Consider the following 21,888-nt stretch of genomic DNA (forward strand, 5'->3'; position numbering starts at 1 on the left):
GCAGCTAATGAAGGTTATATTTTTAAAAACCTACCATTAGTTTTAGAGGCAGGCAAATCTCTGTGTCTGAGCCCAGCCTGGTCTTCACAGTGAGTTCCAGGCCAGCCTCAAACAAAGAAACAAGCTAACATCCCCCAACACCTTAGTTTTAATATAGAAGATGCCACAAACACTTAAAAGGTGGGCAGACAAGAAGGTGTTTCTACTAACACTCTTAGAGGTGTCCAAAAGTTCATTCCAAAGCAAACCAAGCTGAGCTCTGGGTGCTGAGATCAAGTGCCCTTAGCACGAGTGCTTAGTTGTGGTGGGAAAAGAGTGCTGAGGGTGTGAACTGAGTCCATGTATGAGTCAAACAAGCATCCCCATCTTGACATAGGACCACAAAGCACAAAGCACACTCTAGCCAGTCACTTCCCCCTAAAGGCGCTGCTCGATCTAGGAAGGACAGGTCAAAGCCTGGAAGCATGCTCAGAAAACAACAACAACAACAACAACAACAATTACTATCGTTCAAAACAACAGCAACAACAAAGCAGATCTATACCTCCCTGAATGCGGTGAAGGAATCAACAAGCATTCACGCGTTTCAGAGATGACTTGCTAACTCTTACCTGTCCAGGGGGGGCGCTCTCTGCACCCAACACCTGCCTATAGAAGACCGGATCGCAGCTTCGCAGGGTGTTCTGGCGGCTGGCCAGTGGGCTGGCGGCACCAGGTTTCGTCAGCAGCGGATCGCTGCGGCGCGAGTCCGTGGTGAGGTACACCTGATGGTACAGGTGCGGCGGCAACAGGCCTCCTCGCACCGCGTCTGCGTGCAAGGAGGGCCCTGGTGTTCGGTACAGGGAGCTCACTGGGGCTCGGTATAGGTCTCTAGACCGCTTCCACTTGTAAACTTTGAATATGATTACTCCCAACACTGTGACTGCGAACCCCACAGAGACCAGGATTAGAGAAAGAAGTAGATAAAAGGTGAGATTTTTATTCTGTTCTCGGGGAGCAGAGCCAGAGGGGAACTCGGCCCGGGCTTCGGGAGACTCCTCAGTTACCGACACAGTCAGGGTGGCGGTGGTGGAAAGCAATGGTTCTCCATTGTCTGAGATCAAGACTGTGAGAATCTGCCTGGGTGAATCTGTGTCCTGAACTGGGCGAGCAGTGCTGATCTGACCCGTGTGAAGCCCCACGGCGAAAAGGCTCTGGTTGGAGGCTCCCAAGAGGCTGTAGGAGAGCCAGGCATTGTGCCCTGCATCAGCGTCCCAACCTACCACCCTTGAGACCACGTGGCCCGCAGCTGTACCTCGAGGCAGCATCTCCAACGAACTCTGGCCAGGCCGGGGATACAGGACCTGGGGGGCGTTGTCATTGCGGTCAGTAACAAATATGTTCACGCTAATGTTGGTGGCCAAGACGGGGGTACCCCCGTCGTTTACGTGAGCCGTTAGTTGGAACTCTCTCTGACCCTCGTAGTCCAGGGGTACTAAGGTTGTCAAGACTCCATTGTCACGATTTATTGTGAAATAGCGACCCACGAGCCCAGTTTCCGCTCCTGGCTCCAAGAGAAAGAAGGAAAGGCGGGCATTGTGTGGGGCGTCGGGGTCCCAGACACTTAGGTTTAATATAGGAACTCCAGGGGGGTTATTTTCCTCAACATAAACGTCGTAGGAAGATTGGGAAGACTGAGGAGGATTGTCGTTGATGTCGGACACTTGGACCCGCACCGTTGTAAGAGCTGAGAGAGAGGGAGTTCCCGAGTCTCGAGCTGTGATGCTGAGGTTGTATTCTGGCATGGTCTCGCGATCCAGTGCTGCGCTGGTTTTTAAAGTGAAGTAATTCTTGAGGGAAGAAGTCAGGCTGAAGGGGAGACCCGGTGGAACCTCGCAGCTCACCAGCCCGTTCTCGCCAGCATCCAGATCAGTTACACTGAGCAAAGCGATGACAGTCCCCAGAGGGGCATCCTCAGGTACTGGACTGTACACGGAGGTGACTGTGATCTCCGGGGCATTGTCATTCACGTCCACAACCTCTACCAGTACTTTGCAATGTGCTCCTTCGGGATTGGCACCCTTGTCTTTGGCCTGGATGTAAATCTCATGGAGTTTGGTGTCTTCGAAGTCTAGGCGACCCTTGATTGTCAGCACCCCCGTTACAAGGTCTAAGGCGAATAGCTCCCTCACCCCAGCACGGTTGTGGCTGCCGAAGGAGTAAACGATTTCTCCGTTGAGGCCTTCATCCAGATCAGTTGCACGAACCTGGGCGACGCGCGTGCCGGGGGGTGCATCCTCCCGGACGCGCGCCCGATACAAAGACTGATTGAAGGCGGGCGCATTGTCATTCGCGTCCAGCACTGTGATACGAATTGGAAGGCTGGCGGAGCGAGCTGGGGTTCCTCCGTCCACCGCCGTCAGCACCAACTGGACATTTGGCTCCCGTTCCCAATCCAGGGCGCGCTCCAAGACCAGCTCCGCGTATTTTGTGCCGTCCTCTCGAGTCTGCACACGGAGCGCAAAGTATTCGTTGTGGCTCAGCTCATAGGTTTGTAAAGAGTTGCTTCCCACATCGGGATCGTGCGCGCTCTCGAGCGGAAAGCGCGTCCCCGGCGCCATGGCCTCGCTAATCTCCAATTTCATTTCCCCGGTGGGGAAAGAGGGATTGTTGTCGTTGATGTCCTGCACCACCACTTCCGCGCTGAATAGCTCCAGAGGGTTCTCCACCACCAACTCCAGAGTTACAGTGCAGGAGGGCAGTGTCCCACACAGCTCCTCTCGGTCCAGACGATCGTTGACGAACATTTCTCCAGTCTCCCAGTTCACCTCAAAGAACCTACGGCTAGCTCCGGACACCACCCGGAGTCTGCGGGCCGACAGGCTGCCGAGATCCAAACCAAGATCCGTGACCACGTTACCCACGGGGAAACCCTTCTCTCTCTCCTCCAGGATCTCATAGTGAATGATGGTGGAAGCCTTGGTCAAGGCAGCGAGCAGAAGCAAAACTCCCACCGTTCTCCCGGGGCTTACCAGTCCGCTGCTCCGGGCCTCTGCGACCATCTCACTCAAAAGCAGCTCCTCTGGGCGGGGTCCAGGTGGACCCGGAGGTTTCGCAGAGAAACTTTCAGCGGGTTAGCGCTTGGGCGCTGGGCGCCGAGTCCGACATGGCTTTCTGGGCGCCGCTGATTTGTTCGCCCGCTGTTCAGTCTCTGTCTCATCCCGGGGCGCCGAAAGGGGACGGGCCCGGGCCAGATCTCCTGTGTCTTCATTGGCCGACAGCGGCACACAGAGTCCCAGCCAATAACTGCACGAAGAATGCGCTAGCGCCGGGTTCTTTGAGTAGGACACGCGCTCGCGCCAGGAACTTCACTTTCCTCTGGCTGCCTTCCAGAGTTTCCTGTCCAGCGCTCTGCCAGCGCCAGGGGAGCAAACCCAATCTTCGGGCGGATCTGCCTCCCCCGCTATTCACCCCCCCCCGCCCAACCAGGCCCATTAAACACTTTAATCGCGTCTTTGAACACTAGAAAGGGGAGCGATCCAAACTGAAAACGATACAGCATTGACTGGAAAGACGCCAGCAAATTGGGTCTGTTGGAGGGCAGAGGAAGCAGCCGGACCCTGCTTGGAAGAGGGAATGAGTATTTCTGGGGAGATTAATATCACTTTTATTGGCTCTGGGATGTGTGTAGTTCAGAGGTAGATTCTGCCTTGGCATGTGTGTGTGTGTGTTCTTTGCAACCAACGGCCCCTCCCCATAAACCCACAGTTTTATCTTTCTCCAAAGGAGACTAGAATTCATTACTTCCTCAGTGGAGCAAGACCACAGAACTATTACCTGTTTGGTTTAACTCTGTCCTGAAATTTTAAAAGTATGATTAAGACTTTATTGCCTTTAAATTGGATGGCACGATTGTTTTCAAAGATCATTTAAAGGAACAAAGAGCAATGTGAAATTTCCCTACCTGTTTTTTCCCCCAACCGTGTAATCTCAATTGGTTAGAACATGATCTCTAACACTCTCTGTTATGAGATTAATCCTTTTACTAAGTTTCCGAGTTCACATTGCATTGCTAATAAAGAAATCTCCCTCAGAGAGAGAAGGGAGGGAGGGGCCTTAGGGTATCCAGGACTTCTCATAAGATCCTTGAAATGATGGGGAGCAACACTCTACAAATTCTTTAGAGAAATACAAAGCTTTAGTCACAAAATGAAAAGTTCTACATTTGGGATTGTAGTCACCCAACAAAAACTAGCACTGGTTAGAATAAGGAATACAAGTTAGCGATGAAATAAAGGCAGAGCTTGGACAAGAAACTAACCTACAGGCCTCTTGAATCCTGTCCTGCTTATGAGCAAAGAAAAGTGCTTGGTACAAAGTAAACCTCAATGATGGAAAGCATTCCTTAGGTGCTGGATCTGAAGCTTTGGTGCCTCAGACTCCACATAAATACCCTGTCCTTTCTGAAGTGTAGCTAAGTTTTGATCTCAGGCAGCGAGGTAGCCAGAAAAGTTAGAAAGCATATGCAGGATTTTTCTGATTAAATGAAAAGCCATGTCCTCAGCATTGACCCTACCACCCACAGTTTTAAAGTCAGGTGGCTCATGCTTATAATCCTGAGGCAGGATGATTGCCATGAGTTCCAGGCCGGTTTGAGCTATACAGTGAGGTCCTGCCCTTCCCCGCCCCACGCCAATGAAAACAAAACCAGTTTTAAATACTTGAGATGGCAATTGGCTAGACCACCAAGAATTGTGTAGGCATTAGATGGATACAATAGAATTTGGAGTAGGCATTAGGAGATGGATACTATAGAATTTAGAGTAACTGTGATAGGCATTAGGATGGATACAATGGAATTTGGAATAGCTACTTGCTATCCCAAAGGTGAGGACAGTGTCATAGGCAGGCACTGGGAGCTTGTCAGAAGTGAAGAATTTGCAGTTAACCAAAATACCTGGCTGGTGTGAAGACACATTAAAGTTTGATAATAACTAAATTTGGTGGATTATTCAGAGGTGTTCCTATTAAAACTTTTTTTTGGTCTGTTCGCTATCACATGAATCATAATTTGGATTCTGAAAGCTTTTGAGGGGCAAGTATTAGGGGCTGAACCCAAGGTCTTATGTATGTAAGGCAAAGCAAGTGTTTATATCTGAGTTACACATTCCTGATCCCAGAAAACCGGATTTTAAAATGTATACCATTCCCCTATAGTAAGGCCTATAGTTCTAATACCTCTTCACAAAGCAGCAGACATCTCCAAGATGCCTTCTCCACAGCAGGTAGGATAAACTTCTCCAAAATTCAATTAGGTCATATTTCTCACAGCTACTCCTCGACAGCAGTGTTGTTTCTCTTGGAATACAATACCAGAGCCTTTGTGTAGAATCCACGTCCTCACACCTTCTCTCTCTCACTCTAGTATCACAGTGCTCTCAGTGTCCCAGCAAGACCCTCTGTGCTCCAGGGCCTCCACCCAGGCTGCTTTGCCCCCAGGAAAGTATCTTTCCCCCCTTTTACCTTCGCTTGCTTATATTCCAAATCTTTTGTCTCAAAAAACAAAATACCATCTAACCAACCAACCAACCAACAAACAAATGGCCTGGGGGTGCAGCTCAGTTGGAAGACTCTGGGTTTGATCCCCAGCAGCAGCAGCAACAAGAACAAAAGGTTAGGCATGATATCATAAGCTTATAATCTTAGCTCTGGGAAAATGGAAATACAACAAAACAAGTTAAAAATTTCAGGTTTGGGGGTTAGAAAGATAGCTTAGCAGTTAAGAGCACTGTCCACTCTTCCAGAAGACCTGGGTTCAATTCCCAGCACCCACATGACAGCTCACAGCAGTCTGTAGCTCCAGTTCCAGTGGATTGAACACCCTCCCACAGACATACAGGCAGAACATCAATGTACATAAAATAAAAATAAATTATTAAAAAACTGTAGGTTTTATTTAGAAGCAGGATCCTTTGTTGGGGTACCTTATTTTTTCCATTGACCTTAGCACAATTTAAGGCTTTATTTATTTATTTTTTTGTTTTTGTTTTGTTTTGTTTTTTGAGACAGGGTTTCTCTGTAGCTTTGGAGCCTGTCCTGGAACTAGCTCTTGTAGACCAGGCTAGCCTCAAACTCACAGAGATCCACCTGCTTCTGCCTCTCAAGTGCTGGAATTAAAGGTGTGCACCACCACCGCCTGGCTAGGTTTTATTGATTTTTATAATTTTTATGATTTTTATAAGCTTATATTAATTTACAAAGTAAGGGGTTCCACTGTGTCATTCTATACATGTATGTGACGGACATTCCCCATGCTTCCTCTCTGTTACCATCATCCTCCCTTCCCCCTTCTGTCCACCTCCCCAACACCCCCTTTTATTTTTATACCCTTTCCTCTCACTCCGTCTCCAATAGCTCTTGTAAGAGAAAATATGTGATACTTGTTTTTTTGAAGTTGTTTTCCCCCTAAGCATAAATAATAGCAAGAATTGACGAATGAGACTGCATTAAATTATTTTCTAAACGTGCACACTTCTCCCATCCCAAATAAATGAAAAGGAAAAGAAGAGTCCACAGACAGGAACCAAACCACTTCTTGCTGAGGAAGAATGCTCTTGTACATTGTAAAGATTTGTCACTCATATTGGTTTAATAAAACGCTGATTGGCCAGTAACCAGGCAGGAAGTATAGGCAGGGCAACCAAACTAGGAGAATTCTGGGAAGAGTAAAGGCAGAGATGCAGTCTCCAGCCAGATGCAGAGGAAGCAAGATGAGAATACCTTACTGAGAAAAGGTACCAAGTCATGTGGCTAAATGTGGATAAGAATTGAGGGTTAATTTAAGTTGTAATAGCTAGTTAGTAATAAGCCTGAGCAATAGGCCAAACAGTTTATAATTATTAATATAAGCCTGTGTGTGTTTCTTTGGGACTGAAAAGCTGCAGGACCAGGTGGGACAGAAACTTTTGTCTACAACTTCTGATGATGACTTGTGTTCTCCCTGCACCCATCTAGTACAGTAGTCACTTCATGTTGTGTGTGTGTGTGCAAGTGTGCTCACATATACATGCTCATACTCATGATGAAGATTAAAACTATTAATTCACACATGCTAAGCACATACCACATTACCAAGCTACAACCAAGTTCTTCCCCCTCTAGTTATTATTATTTGTGCATTTATATGCATGAATACATACATGTGTGCAGGTATGCAAGTATGCATGTGTGTGTGTTGCTAGGAATCAAGTTCAGGGGCCTTGTGGAAGGCAAGCACAGAAATAGTTTAGTAACCTGAGACTCTAGTTGGTTTGGGATATGCACATAATAATAATGAGCTTGGCAGCACACACCTGCACACATTATGCAAAGCACCTCTCTGAATAATGTACCTAGCAACCTGTACAATGTACTTACCTCCCAACACAGGACCGCCACCTGCATTGAGCTACATGCAGGCCCCATTTTGAACAATAGCATAAATTTTTCCTCTTCTTAGACCATCAAGCTTAGTTGGATTCTCTTCAATTGTTCTTCGCTTATATCAATGTTTGTGAATGGAAAGGCTGATTCCTCCTAAATGTGTGTGCAATAAGGTAACACTGTGTTCCTAAGTGAACTTTTGGGATACTCCCCATTTAACATCTCACCCCTATGCATAGCCAGGCAGGCACAGGATTAAAATCAGATGCATCATAGGAAAGGACATACACAATACACAGTTATGACTTAATCTGTCAATCAAAATAAAGAGTCCATCCAAACTAAACCCCTTAGTAACCAGCTCCTTCTCTTAGGCTCTCCATAATAAGAAGCCCCAGGCAATAACCTGATGCCCTTGAGTACCTCCACCATGGTAGCCTGCTGTCAATCTTGTTATATATTATTTATAATCTGTACTATTCCTTTGCTTTTGAATAAATTTTCCTGGCTACTTTGCAGTCTGTGTGGATTTTTATTTCATTCTTGAATAAGAAGCTAAAAACCTGGGAACCCCCAACCCAGCACCTGCCCACTGGTAACAACATCTTCATACTAGCTGGGCCAGTGCTCCATTTCTGAGCCCACAATACCTGGCCCTAAATACTTTTGAAAATATTTATTTTATTTTATGTGCAACAATGTTTTTGCCTGCATTAAGTACACTGTGTGTGTTCTTCTGCCCTTAGAGGCCAGAAGACATTGGATTCTCTGAACTACAGTTACAGGATGATTGAGCTGCCATGTAGGTGCTAGGAATTGAACCCAGATCCTCTGTGAGAATAGCAAGTGCTCTCGGCCCCTGGCCATCTCTAGAGCCCCCTCAGATACTTTTAAATGTAACAACTTTCACGTTAATGTCATAGTGACTAATTAGGAAACACCAAGGAACACACACCTATATGTGTGCAGTCATTTTCTCTAGGGAGCCCCCCACTTACCATCCCCCCTGCCTGCATCTTCCCCATGCTGGAGACAGACACATCATCATAATTTTCTAGTCTCTATCTTTTGTCATCTCTGTTTTATAATTCAAGACATCTTCTGATCCATGAAATATAGAAAAATAATGTTAAAACAGGAAGTTCAGGTATTATACAGTAAACAGTGTGACTTCAGTGTCAAAAAGACTCAGCTTCCAATTCTGAATATTACCTGCATAGTTATATAACCATTAGTTATTTTTATTTTTAGTCTGGTTTATTCTCTTTTTTTTCTGTTGTGATTTTATTTTTGTTTTTGTTTTTTCAAGACAGGGCTTCTCTGGGTAACTACCCTGGCTGTCCTGGAACTCACTCTGTAGACCAGGCTGGCCTGGAAGTCACCTTCGGGGACTGGCTGCAGGGTGTTGGCCATGCTAGACAAGCACTCTACCACTGAGCCACCAAGTTTTTATTTTTAACTTCCCTTTCCTTTATCTGTAAACCAGAAATAATAATAGTGCCTGCTGGAATACCACAGGGACCTGAACCAACTTCAAGTCTTTTCAATAAACTTACATAGCTGCTTACATGGTATTTTAGCACTCACAGACAGCTCAAGGATTTTAGTAAATTGATACATCCTTTCAACCAACATCCTGTTTTAAAATACTACCCTAACCCCCCAGACTTCCCCCTGTGGTTGTATACAGTCAGTCTTTGCTCCTAATCCTAACCTCCAGGAACCACATATCCACTTTCTGTCTCTGTGGTTTTTGCCTTTGTTGAAAAAGAAAGAGATTAAACACGGGACATGTTAGGCTAGTGCTCTGTTACTGAGCCACACCTTAGCTCCCTGATTTTGATTTTATAGAATTTTTTATTAAGAAGGAATAACAGACAACATTACAGTTCATTGACCTCCATGGAAAGAGCCCTGGGAAACCAGGCTTCACTGAGGACAGATAAATAAAAGTGGAACATCCTGGCCATTGGTGACGTCACAAAGAAACGAGGAGAGAAAGGGAACAGAGCCAGCAGCTTTATGAAAGGCGGCTGTTGAGCTGAAGGAAAATGTGCCACTCTAAAGATGAAAGCCTGATACAGAAAAAAAGGGAGCCATCAGGAACAAAAATAGCAAGAAAAATGAGGGTAAGGAAGATGAAGGGAAGGGAGATGAAGATGATTATAAATAAGTTGGTCCCAGCATATTTTTTTTGTTTCTTGTATAGAAGCATTTAACAGCCCCTCCTCCCTTTTGCCAGACAACACAATCTTATTTATTTATTAAATTGTTGTTGTTGTTGTTATTATCATTATTATTATTTTTGAGACAGAGTTTCTCTGTGTAGCCTTGACTGTCCTGGAAATCCCTCTGTAGACCAGGCTGGCCTGGAATGCAGAGATCCACCTGCTTCTGCCTCACCAGTGCTGGGGTCAAAGGTGTGAGCCACCACTCTCAGGGCTCCTCACTCCCTCTTGAGACAGGGCATGACTACAAAGCCCTCACTGGCCTGGAACTCACTATATAGACTAGGTTGGCCTCAGACTCACAGAGATTGGAAAGGCCTGAGCTACTCACTGCACCAGGTCTACGATGTCTCTTTTTCCCTAAATAAATGTGTGTGTGTGTGTGTGTGTGTGTGTGTGTGTTTTGTTTCACAGTCCTGGCTTTGTGACTGCTAAGCAAGTCATCTATCACTAAGATGGAACCCCAGTCCTAAAGACTGTGTGTGTGTGTGTGATTTAAAAAATAAAACACATACCACACATTCAGCTTCCGAAGTATGGTTTTTTTTTAGATTTTGATATTTATTGTTATTTTATGTGTATGGATGTCTTGTCTGTATGTATGTCTGTGCACCACATGTATTCTGGTATCCAAGAAAGTCAGAAGGTATTGGATCCTCTGAAACTGCTGGGAATTGAACCCCGGTCCTCCGGAAGAGCAGCCGGATAACCACTTATCCACTTTTACCACCACCACACTCAAAGTCACTTTAGATACTAAGATAGTTTCCTTTCTGACATCTTTTCTCTGTCTTCCATTTCCCATACAGAAACCTGAGGCTAATTCAAAATACAAGCAATAGATATGCCCCCTCTTTGCTAAACAATGCTTGACACTAAAACTATATATATAAAACTATATAAACTGTCTGGGCTAATAAAAAGAAACAGAGACAAAAAGGAGTTTGCCGAATTATTAGAGCAGCAGAGAATTAACCCAGGGGCAGCTAAATATGGGTCCCTTACTAACATGGAGCCCGTGTGACTAAATAGGCCATACTCATGACAGTGGCCCTGCCTAAAGCAGAGGAGACGCTCAAAAAAGATTTCTTAACCTGGGGAGAGTGTCACACACCTTTAATCCCAGCACTTGGGAGGGAGAGGCAGGGGAATAATGGAAATAGCCAGTTCTAAGCCAGTCAGGGTTGCATAGAGACCCTGTCTCAAAAAAAAAAAAGGACCTGATATTATTTTAGATGTTAAGTAATGGTTTAATTATCCAATATTATTCCAAGACTGAAGTTATATCAGAATATTCCATTCAGGAAGTTTTAAAATTAAATTATTGCACTCAAGGAAACAATATTTTCTGCAGGCCTGGTGGCTCACCCCAGGTAGCCCAGCACTAGGGAGGCTGTACAGCAGGACCGAAGGCAGCCTAAGGATGCCTGGACACAGTGAGTTCCCTGTCAGCCTGAGCTACTGAGCGAGAGCCTGGCTCAAGAACAAAAACCAAAATAATGTGTGTGTGATGTTTTGTGTGTGTGCACATTTCCATTAATAACATTCTAAATATCAGCTAGCAATTTTTCAATTCAACCTAATTTATCCATGGAACAACACGCTACGGTCAGATGAAGAGACAGATGATTGGAGGAGAATCACAATAAAAATAGATCACCTTATTTCAAACGAACATGTATCCCAGTTTACACAGGGAGAAGATTCAAGGATTAGGTAGAAAATTTGAATGGGTTAGTGTTAATATTAACCTCAAGTTTACCTGAATATTTTAGATGTTTTGTTTGGAAAAGATAACCTGCAAATTTTGTAATATTTTCATTCTGTCTACTCTTAGAGCAAAAAAAATCTCATAAATATTATGGGGACAAGGGTGCGTGTCTCAGAGGTCAGGAGCACGCTCTGCTCTGACACAGGACCAGAGCTCAGATCCCAGCGCCCACACGGTGACTCCTACCACCTACAGTGAGCTTCTCTGGCCCAGGGAGCACCTGTACTCATGTGCACTTACACATACAATTTAAAATAAATCTAAAAATATATTAGAACAACAAATAATGGTTTTAGAAGTCAATGTTTTGTCTTTGTTTGCTTGTTTGTTTTGAAACAGGTCTCATGTAGCCCAGGTTGGTCTGGAACTCACTATATAAATGAAGTTCTGTTTTTTTTCCAGACTGTCTCCTAAGTACTGGGATTAAAGTCATGGTGGTGCATGTCTTTAATCTCACCCTCTGGTGGCAGAGGTAGGCAGATCTTTGTGAGTCTGAGGCCAGCCTGGTTTATATAGTGAGTTCTAGGACAGCCAGGGCGACATAGTGAGACCCTGCCTCAAAATAAATACAATTTTTAAAAATCTTTAAAAAATAAATTCTTAAAAATACACACATATATTTATATTGGGTTATTCTTCCTCCCAAGTGCTACACCTGGCTCAGAATTATTTTCAGTGGCAAAATATTGGAAACTACCCAAATGCTGAACAGACTAAAATATGTGCATATACATTGGGATTTGTGAAACTATTTTAAAATTGAAGATCCATGTGGAACAAACTGTATCTATATAAACAACAACAACAAGAAGAAGAAGAAGGATGAAAAGAAATGGAAAAATGACTAGGCAAGGAAAAAGCCAACTTTGGCAGGTTGCCCTCCAAACTTCACATATACACCACACACACACACACGCATGCACACGCACATGCATACACATACGTACATACACACTTTAAAATGGTTAAAAAAGAATCAAAAGCTCTGGATAATGACTGATTTGAGTCTCCGAGCATGCAGAAATTGATACTCCACTAGAGCTGGACCTGAGTGAACACAGAGATATAAACAAGACTCCTTGGAGATCTTAGGGGCTTGGAATGAACTTGGGGGCTTCTATCTAGGTAGAACAGAGTTCCTGCTCAACACTTAGATCAGTAAGACAGGTGAAACTTAATGATAGGGTTAAGTTAGCTCAAGGCTAAAGCTGCCATAGGCTAATCCTAAGAAATCTTGTACACACAAACACTATCAGAAAAGAAAAATTGCTTCTCAAAGCAAATCTCACTCCTTCTTAATGAAGAGAGTAAGTCCGAATGATATATGTCACCCAGACCAGCATCTGTCACAGTCTCCCAAAGGAGAGTCTGGAGGTGAGAACAGCATTGCCAGCTCCACCCTGAGATCACCCCGATGTGACCAGCATTCAGCACTGATCTCTGAAAGGAATGCCCAGGGATGCAAAGTGTCTGGGAGCCAGGGAAGATTAGAGACTGGATCTATCAAGAGGCCAAGCTGTATTCATATCTGTCTCCCCATCTCGCCCCTGTCTCTTCATATTTATTCTTCCTTTATTTAATACCCAGTGCTGACTGAGTAGGCCAGTCCTTCCTGCTCCTGCTTTGTAGCTCTGGCTGTCCTGGAACCCTCTCTGTAGACCAGGCTGACCTCCAACTCAGAGACCTGCTTGCCTCTGCCTTGAGGGATTAAAGGTGTGCACCCCCCTTCCCTGCTCTGTTTTTGCTCCCACCCCCTTTCTGTTTCTCTTTTAAGACAAAAATCTCACTATGCAGCCCTGACAGGCCTGGAACTCACAAAGATCAGCTTGCTTCTGCCTCCCAAATTCTGGGATTAAAGGTGTGCACCACCACACTCAGCATCTATTTTATCTTAATCTTGTTTATGGGTCTCTTCTGTCTCATCATCCTAAGGCAGTGGTTTTCAACTTTCTGAGAGCTGCAACCCTTTATTCCATCATATTGTGGTGACCCCCAACTATAAAATTAACAAAAGCGGGGTAATTTAAGTTAGAAGAGCTAGTAGGACAAGATTTTGACTGAGCTTTCATAATTAATAAGAAGTTTCCATATCATTATTTGGGAGCTGACCGTAGGGACAAAAAATGACTTGTTACACTTACGTATTTAATTTTCATCATCTTCCCTATCAAGCCAATGCTAGTCACTAGTCCTGCCCTGCTTTCCCCCTTTCCACTGATAAATACAGTTCTATCACTTTCCTCCTGAAAATAACTGGCTCTTAAGAAATAATTGGTGAAATTTTTACACTGATGTATGTATGTGTGTGCACTTGTGTGCATTTGTGAGTGTGTGTAAGTGTGCGTACCACAATGTACAAATCAGGCTCAGAGGAAACTTGCATGAATCAGTTCTCTCCTTCCGCCTTGTGGGTCCCAGGGATTGAACTCAGGGTATCAGGCTTGCTGGCAGGTACATTTACCCACTGAGTAATTTTTCTGGCTCAGAAGTGATTTTTTTTTAAATGCCCACTACTGTATATTCATAGTGGGCGGGTCTTTTGAGAGCATCTGCCTTTGCAGAGGGTATTCTATTCTCAGGAAAGTACTGGGGATCAAGTCTGGTGCCCTGAACACTGATAAAAATGTCATCTCAATCCACTATAACCTAGTCCCTCTTGAACATTAAAAGCACTTCAAGTAAGAGAGTAAGAATGGTAATGTTTAAGCCCCAAAACAGAAATACAGAAAACTCAGACACAGAATTCAGAGGAATGATTGCAAGCATGCGGAAAGAGAACAAAAACAAACCCCTGCACGAATTCCGAGAGAACACCAACGAATAGCTGGATGAAGTAAGGAAGTCATTAAAGGACAAGAAACTGGAATTTAATAAAGAGAAATACTGAATAAAAACCAGACTGAAATAGTAGGGATGAAAAATTCAATAAGTCACAAAGTCCCATGGAAAGCCCCACCAATTGAAAAGATGGAGGGAGGGAAAACGTGGGGGCTTGAAGACAAGATGCAAGAATTAGAATTCAGACACTGACAAACATAAAATGATAGTTTAAGCGAGGCACTGAGCTTGGGGATAGAATGAAAAGGCCAAATGTAGGGATTGTAGGCAAAGAAGAAGGAGAAGAATTTCTTGTTAAAGACATGGGGAAAATATTTTCAATAAAATCAGAGTAGAAACATCTCCCATCTCTAGGGGGAAAGATGAGCAGTCTGGTGCAGGAGGCTTTAAAACGTGTAACAGATACGATAGAAAAGAACATCCCTTTATTACAATGCAGATCAGATGTTAAATATACAGAGCAAAGAAAGCATATGGGACGCTGCAAGGGAGAAACACCAAGTCACACATAAAGACAGACGCACAGACTAACAGCAGATTTCTCAACAGGAACTTAAAAAGCCAGGTGTTGGGAACCATGAAGCTGAGTCTTGGATCACCAGTAGGTTTCCTTGGGACAAGGCACCCTTGGAATCGACTCATTTGGCAAGGACCAGTAGTCCATGGGACAGTGTAGAAACGTGCAGAATTTGTGCATTTTGCAGGCTCTTTTCTCTAACATTATATTGGTGATTCTTCGGGTGGTTTTTAGTTCTACTTTGTCAGTCACACTTGCAACAGCTGTAATTTCCCCTGGAAATTCTGTTCTTTCTCAAATACTTTCCCCTAAGATTCAGCAGGGGGTTAATGCTTCTCAACTGTCTTATCTGGAATTACTAACTACAACTCCTAATCCTGGGAACTGTTCTGACTCAGGTAGTTAGGTTCTGGCACCTTAGCCATGTCTCCCAGTTCTGGAAAGGGGAGTAAGGCATGCAGACACAGATGGGGAAAAGTCTCAGGAACGCACATAATGCCCACTGTTGAGAATAAGTCCCCTGGATGCCAAGCATATAGAATCAATGGTAGTATCCGGGATGCTCCAAGAAGAAAGATGCAATGCAAAATATGGGATGGACAGATCCATCTTTATACACAGCAGCTTATATTGGTGGAAGAAGTATGGAATAGTGAGATGGAAAAGAGAGCTTCATTACGGTCTGCCTTTTACAGAAAGATTGAGACAGGGGACCTTGTAGAAAGGGAACTGTATACAAGGGTATCTTGAAGACATGAAAGAACTGTTTGGGTTTGAATACTGTTGCCCTTAAATCATTGTACCCATGTCTGTTACATTTTAACTTTGTAACTTCAAGTAGCTGCCAGCTGACATAACTGCTGTGAGAACAGGATGTGTCTGGCTCGATATTTAGTTAAGCCTGCAAAAATGCTGAATTCTGTCTAGAATAAGGTTTTTTAGGGGGTGGGAAAGTATATTTGGGGGACCATAAAGAGGAACAATGGGGGTGTTCATAATGATTACAGTGTATTCCTTAAAATATGATGTATTGCTTAAAAGTAAAAGAATAGGAGCCAATAATAAAGATGTTCAAGTAATTCCAGAAAGAAAAACTCTGCGTAAGTGTAATACAAAGATAGCTCAAGCTATTCAGGGCCACTTGAGTGCTATCCACCTGCGGGTCAGAACCTGAGCCTGAGCCAACGCTGAAGCCAGCATCTAGGAAGCCTTGAAATGGGTTTTATGTCAACAACGGCCACAGCACAGATTATTATGCCAAGCAAAACTATCTGTCATAATCGTAAGACAAAGAAAAATTTTCCATGACACAAAAAACGAAGCTAAAGAAATTTTTGACTACTAAGTCAGCTCTACAGAAGATACTTGGAAGAATTCTTTGAAGTAAGGAAAAGCTAAACACATCCATGAGGCCACAGGAAAAAACAGACCACTCTAGAACAGTAAGCAATGGAAGAATGAAAAAACAAACAAACAGGAAGTGGTACACACCTTTTGGTAACTTTGACTATTAATGATCTCAGTTGACCAATGAAAAAGCACAAGCTAGGGCTGGAGAGATGGCTCAGAGGTTAAGAGGTTAAGACCTGCTCTTCCAAAGGTCCTGAGTTCAATTCCCAGCAACCACATGGTGGCTCACAACCATCTGTAATGGGGTCTGGTGCCCTCTTCTGGCCTTCAGACATATACACAGACAGAATATTGTATACATAATAAATAAATAAATTTTTTTAAAAAAAGCACAAGCTAACAGACTGGATTATAAAAAGGGAATCATCTGTTTGTCACCTCTGAGAAACACCTCATCATCAAAGACAGATACTACCATAGGGTGAGAGGATGGGAAAGGTGTTCCAAGAAAGTGCTGCTGTTTTTATATCTGACAAAACATATTTCAAACCAAAGCTAGTCAGGAGAAACAGAGTTCATTTCACACGGGTCAAGGAAACAACCAACCAAGAGAACATTACATTTAGACAGACACACTCAATACAAATATACCCAATTTCCTAAAATGAGTACTACTAAACATAAAGTTACAGATTGACCCCAACACAATAGTGTGTGACTTCAGTACTCAACTCTCACCAATAGACAGGTTACCCTGACAAAAACAGAGGAGCATCTGAATTGTATGATGTCTTAGGGGTTTTTTACAGCTGTGAAGAGACACTATAACCACGCATCTCTTATAAAGGAAAACATTTAATTGGGGCTGCCTTACAGTTTCAGAGGTTTAGTTCATTATTACCATGCCAGGACATGGTATCCTGCAGGCAGACATGGTGCTGGAGGAGGAGTTCTACATCTTGATCCGCAGGCAGCAGAAGCAAACTGTGCTGGCCAGAGTTGAGCTTATAAGACCTCAAAGCCCACCTCCACACTGACACACTTCCTCTTACAGGACCATGCCTACTCCGACAAGGCCACACCTCCTAATGGTTCTACTCCCCTATGGCCAAACATTCAAACATGTGAGTCTTTGGGGGACATTCCTATTCAAACCACAGCAGACGCCATCAGATCAAGAACTTAATAGCCACCCACAGAGTGTTCTGCCTAAACACTGCATAATATACCTTCTTCTCAAGTGCTCATGTAATTTTTCTCTAAAATGGATCATATACTAGGATATAAAACAGATTTTTAGCAAATAAAAAGAAATTGAGTACATTCTTGTATTCTATCTGACCACAGCGGATCAAACTAGAAATCAAGGGACTGGAGAAATGACTCAGAATTAAAAGCATTTGTTACTCTTGTAGAGGACTTGAGTTTGATCCGCAGCACCCACACTGGGGGGCTCATAATCACCTGCTATCAAGCATTAGGGGATCCAACCTTCTCTTCTGGCATCTGTAGACATCTGCAAACATATATGCACATGCAGCACACATACAAACATATTAATAAAAGAGATAAAAATTAAAACCTGCCCTCCAAAATCAGCACCAAGAGAAACAATAGAACCTGCACAAACTCATAGAGATCAAACTACATGCAACTGAATGACAATGGGGCTACTGATGAAACCAAGCAAAAAACCTTTCCTAGAATTAGCCTGGGCTAGGTTAGACTTGGTCTCAAACAAACAAACAAACAAACAAACAGTCCTAGAACTTAATGAAAAGGAAACACAACACAACATATCAAAACCTGTGGAATACAGTGAAAGGTGTAATGATATTTTATTTGTATTTTAATAGATAAAGCTTACCTGAAGATCAGAATGCAAAGCTAAGTCACTAGAGACCAGGGAGTGGTAGCACACACCTTTAATTCCAGGACTTGGGAGACAGAGGCCAGTGGATCTTTGTGTGTTCCAGGTGGTGGTGGCCGACACCTTTAATCCCACTGTTTGGGAGTCACACACCTTTAATCCCAGCACTAAGGAGGTGGAGACAAAAATGATATAGCTGGGCAGAGAGAGGAAGACAAAGGGGAGAGACAGGAACTCAGTGGAGTGTGGAGTCTGAGGATTTGTGGAGACTCGGCCTTTCTGTCTGAAGACTTGGGAGAGGTAAAAGGTCTCTCTAGTGACTTGGCTGCTTTGATTTTCTGTTCTTCAGCTTGAACCCCAATATCCGTCTCTGGGCTTTTTATTATTTGTGTGTGCTACAGAAAGGAGTCCTAAGAAGGAAGTGCCTGCATTAAATAAATAATCAAATAGGGGCTGGAAAGATGGCTCAGCAGTTAAGAGCAGTTGCTCCTTTGGGGGACCTGATTTGGTTCTAAGCCCCCATGTCAGGCAGCTCACAACCATCTTTAACTCCTGCTCCAGGGAATCTGAAGCCTCAGTTCTCTGCACAAGCAGACGCACACATACCTACACATAATTGAAAATACAATTTAAAAAAATCAATCTTTAAAAAAATAACAGAGAACTTTCAAAGAAGTAATTTAATGGAGACACTTTAGGACCTTGGAAAAACAAGAACAACCCAAACCCCAAACTACTGGACATGAAAGAAATAATTATAGTCAGAACAAAAATGACAGAAATGAAATGGACAGAACACAGAATTAATGAAACAAAGAACTGGTTCTTTGAAAAGGTAAATAAATCCTTAGCCAAACTAACCAAAAGAAAGAGATTTCTCAAATTATTAAAATAGGAGATGAAAAGAGAGTCGTTACAACAGATGGCAATGTGCTGTGGGATAATGCTCTTGTAAACTGTAAAGATCTGTCACTCATATTGGTTTAATAAAATGCTGATTGGCCATTAGCAGGCAGGAAGTATAGGTGGGGCAACCAGACTAAGAGAATTCTGGGGAGAGGAAAGACGAAGAGTCATTCACCAGCCAGACACAGAGGAAGTAAGATGAGAATGCCTCACTGAGAAAAGGTACCAAGCTACATGGCTAAACACAGACAAGAATTATGGGTTAAGGCTGGAGAGATGGCTCAGAGGTTAAGAGCATTGCCTGCTCTTCCAAAGGTCCTGAGTTCAATTCCCAGCAACCACATGGTGGCTCACAACCATCTGTAATGAGGTCTGCTGCCCTCTTCTGGCCTGCAGGCATGCAGACAGAACATTGTATACATAATAAATAAATAAATATATAAAAAAGAAAAGAAAAGTTTAAAAAAAAAGAATTACGGGTTAATTTAAATGGTAAAATCGAGCTAATAATAAGACTGAGCTAACAGGTCAAACAGTTTATAATTAATATAAGCCTCTCTGTGTTTCTTTGGGACTGAACGACTGCAGGGTCAGGCAGGACAGAAACTTCCGTCTACAGCAATGAAATTTAGAAGGTCATTAAGATGATGGAACTTTTAGAAGGAAATAAAGAAGAAAAATCTTTTGGACTTGAGACATTTCAGCAGTTCTCACCAAAGCATGATCTATGGAGAAACAGATTCAAGAGAGAAACATGTCCTCAACTGGACTTCATTCAGATTAAAAACAATTCGGCAAAAGTCCTGGATAAAGAATGAAAGTTAAGCTATGGATCACATACGCATGCACACACGCATGCGCCACACACACACACACACACACACACACACACACACACACACACACACACACATTTATAGTCTTATAGGAATCCCTAGATTTTTCCAGAGAGCTGTACCATTTTGGAGTCCCATCAGCAGTGTTTGACAGATCCTGTTTTTCCACATTCTCATCAGCATTTGAAATTGTCCACCAGGTTTTAAATAGCCCTGTGAGTTCTCATTGTAGTTTTAATTTGCATATTTACAATAGGCTAGGGACACTGAGTACAAGGTTTGTCATTCACATATTTTCTCCAGAGAAGTTTGACTTTTAACCATTTTCTAATTTTAGTTTTTTATTGGAAAGACAAAATAAAGGGTTTTACTATGACTTTCCATGCACACAAAATGTACTTTCAACATATCCCTCTATTTCTAACTGAATTTTAGAAATTATTAAAAGTTATTATTAAAGTTATTATATAAAATTATTGAAATTTTAGAGGTTTTTGGATATGCCAGAGATGTGTTCTTTGTCAGATAAATGTTTTGTAAATTTTTCAAATTAGATAAAATTTATTTTTATTTTATGTGTATGAGTTTTTACCTGCATGTATGCTTTCCTGGTGCCTGCAGAGGCCAGTGAAGGGCACCAGACTCCTGGGGACAGGAGTTAGAGATGGATGTGAGCCAACATGTGGGTTCTGGGAACTGAATTCAGGTATCTAGAAGAGCAATAAGTGCTCTTACCCATCATTAATCAGCTGCCATCAAAATTTTTTAATTATATTCTTTTCTATTTTTAATGTGTGTGATGTGCATATGTATGTATGTTTTGTGTGTGTGTATGTGTGCGTGTGTTGGTATAGGGGTGAGACCTCAAATCCTGTCTCTACAGTGACACATTTCCTCCAATAAGGCCATACCTACTCCACAAGACCATAACTCTTAATAGTGCTCTCCCTTTGGGGGCCATTTTCTTTCAAACCACCACAGAAACCTACTGTCTTAGCCACAGTTCTATTCTTGTGAAGAGGTCCCATGGCCGAGGTAGCTTTTATAAAAAAAAAGTGTTTAATTGGGGGCTTGCTTACAGATTAGAGAGTGGTGCACTTTCACCATGGCGGAAAGCAGACAGGCATGGCACTGGAGCAGTGGTTGAGAGCTTTACATCCCCATCCACAGGCAGGGAGAGAGAGACCTGGCTTAGTATGGGGTTTGGACACACCTACACCAATAAGGCCACACCTCCTAATCCTTCCCAAACAGTTCCACTAACCAGGAACCAAGTAGTCTGAGGGCCCTTCTCACTCAGACCACCACATCTACCAAGAACGCCACTAGAACAACACTGTACTTTATTAAGAGTTCAGGTTCCAAAGCATGCTGTTGATTTTTGTCAACTTGTCACAAATCTATAGACATCTGGGATGAGGGAACTTTAATTGAGGACATGCCCCAATCAGGTTAGTGTATAGAGACATTTGGGAGGGCCAGCTCATCATGGGTGGTACCAGCCCTGGGCAGATCCTGGGTTTATAAAACACAAGCTGAGCAAGGCATGAAGAGCAAGCCAGTAAGCCACACCCTCTATGGCTTCTACTCCAGTCCCTGCCTTGGCCTCCCTCAATGATGAACCGTAACCTATAAGCAGAAATAAATTCTTTCCTCCCCAAGTTGGTTCTGGTCAGTGCTTTATCACAACAAAAAATAAACTAAGACACAAGTTTTGTAAAAAAATTAATTACATTTCTCCTTTAAAATGTATATGTTTTTAATTCCTTTAGAATTTTATATATGCATATGATGTATGTTTTTTTTATCATATTCACCCTGTCTAACTCCTCTCATACTGGCTTCATGTCCCCCTCATACTCTCCAAAAGTCATGTTCTATTTTTTATGTGGGTTTTTTCCTTCAGAAAAATGAACTTTCATTCTTAGTTCATACCTAACAAAAACAACAACTCAAAACTGTTTAGATACCATATCATAAACAGTAAAATTACAAAGCTCCGAGAAGAGGATATAGATGGAAATTGTGTTTTCAGTATGCACAGACTCCAAATAGGCCATGAGAAGCACAAGCCAGAGGGCTGGGAGTGTAGCTCAGGGGCTGGATTCTTCTCTGTCATGAAGGAGGCCCTGGGTTTCATTCCCAGCTCTTATTTTATTCATAAATGAACA

The 21,888-nt window shown here is 43.0% G+C and overlaps 1 protein-coding gene across 20 annotated transcripts in view; it reads right to left on the reverse strand.

The window, feature by feature from the left end:
* Positions 1 to 21,888, reverse strand: part of LOC142847804 (protocadherin gamma-C4) — a 191,244-nt gene that overhangs the window by 30,986 nt on the left and 138,370 nt on the right. Inside the window, exon 1 of one of the 20 annotated variants that reach the window (XM_075968877.1) lies at positions 612 to 3,358. The exons of the other annotated variants lie outside the window; for them this stretch is intronic. Coding sequence (XP_075824992.1) covers positions 612 to 3,041 — 2,430 coding nt within the window. The 5' untranslated portion in view covers positions 3,042 to 3,358. Of the gene's footprint in view, positions 1 to 611; positions 3,359 to 21,888 lie in introns of those variants that run through there. 20 annotated transcript variants of the gene reach the window in all.

This window comes from Microtus pennsylvanicus, chromosome 4, assembly GCF_037038515.1.
Source record: "Microtus pennsylvanicus isolate mMicPen1 chromosome 4, mMicPen1.hap1, whole genome shotgun sequence".
In the NCBI taxonomy this organism is placed as follows: Eukaryota; Metazoa; Chordata; class Mammalia; order Rodentia; family Cricetidae; genus Microtus; species Microtus pennsylvanicus.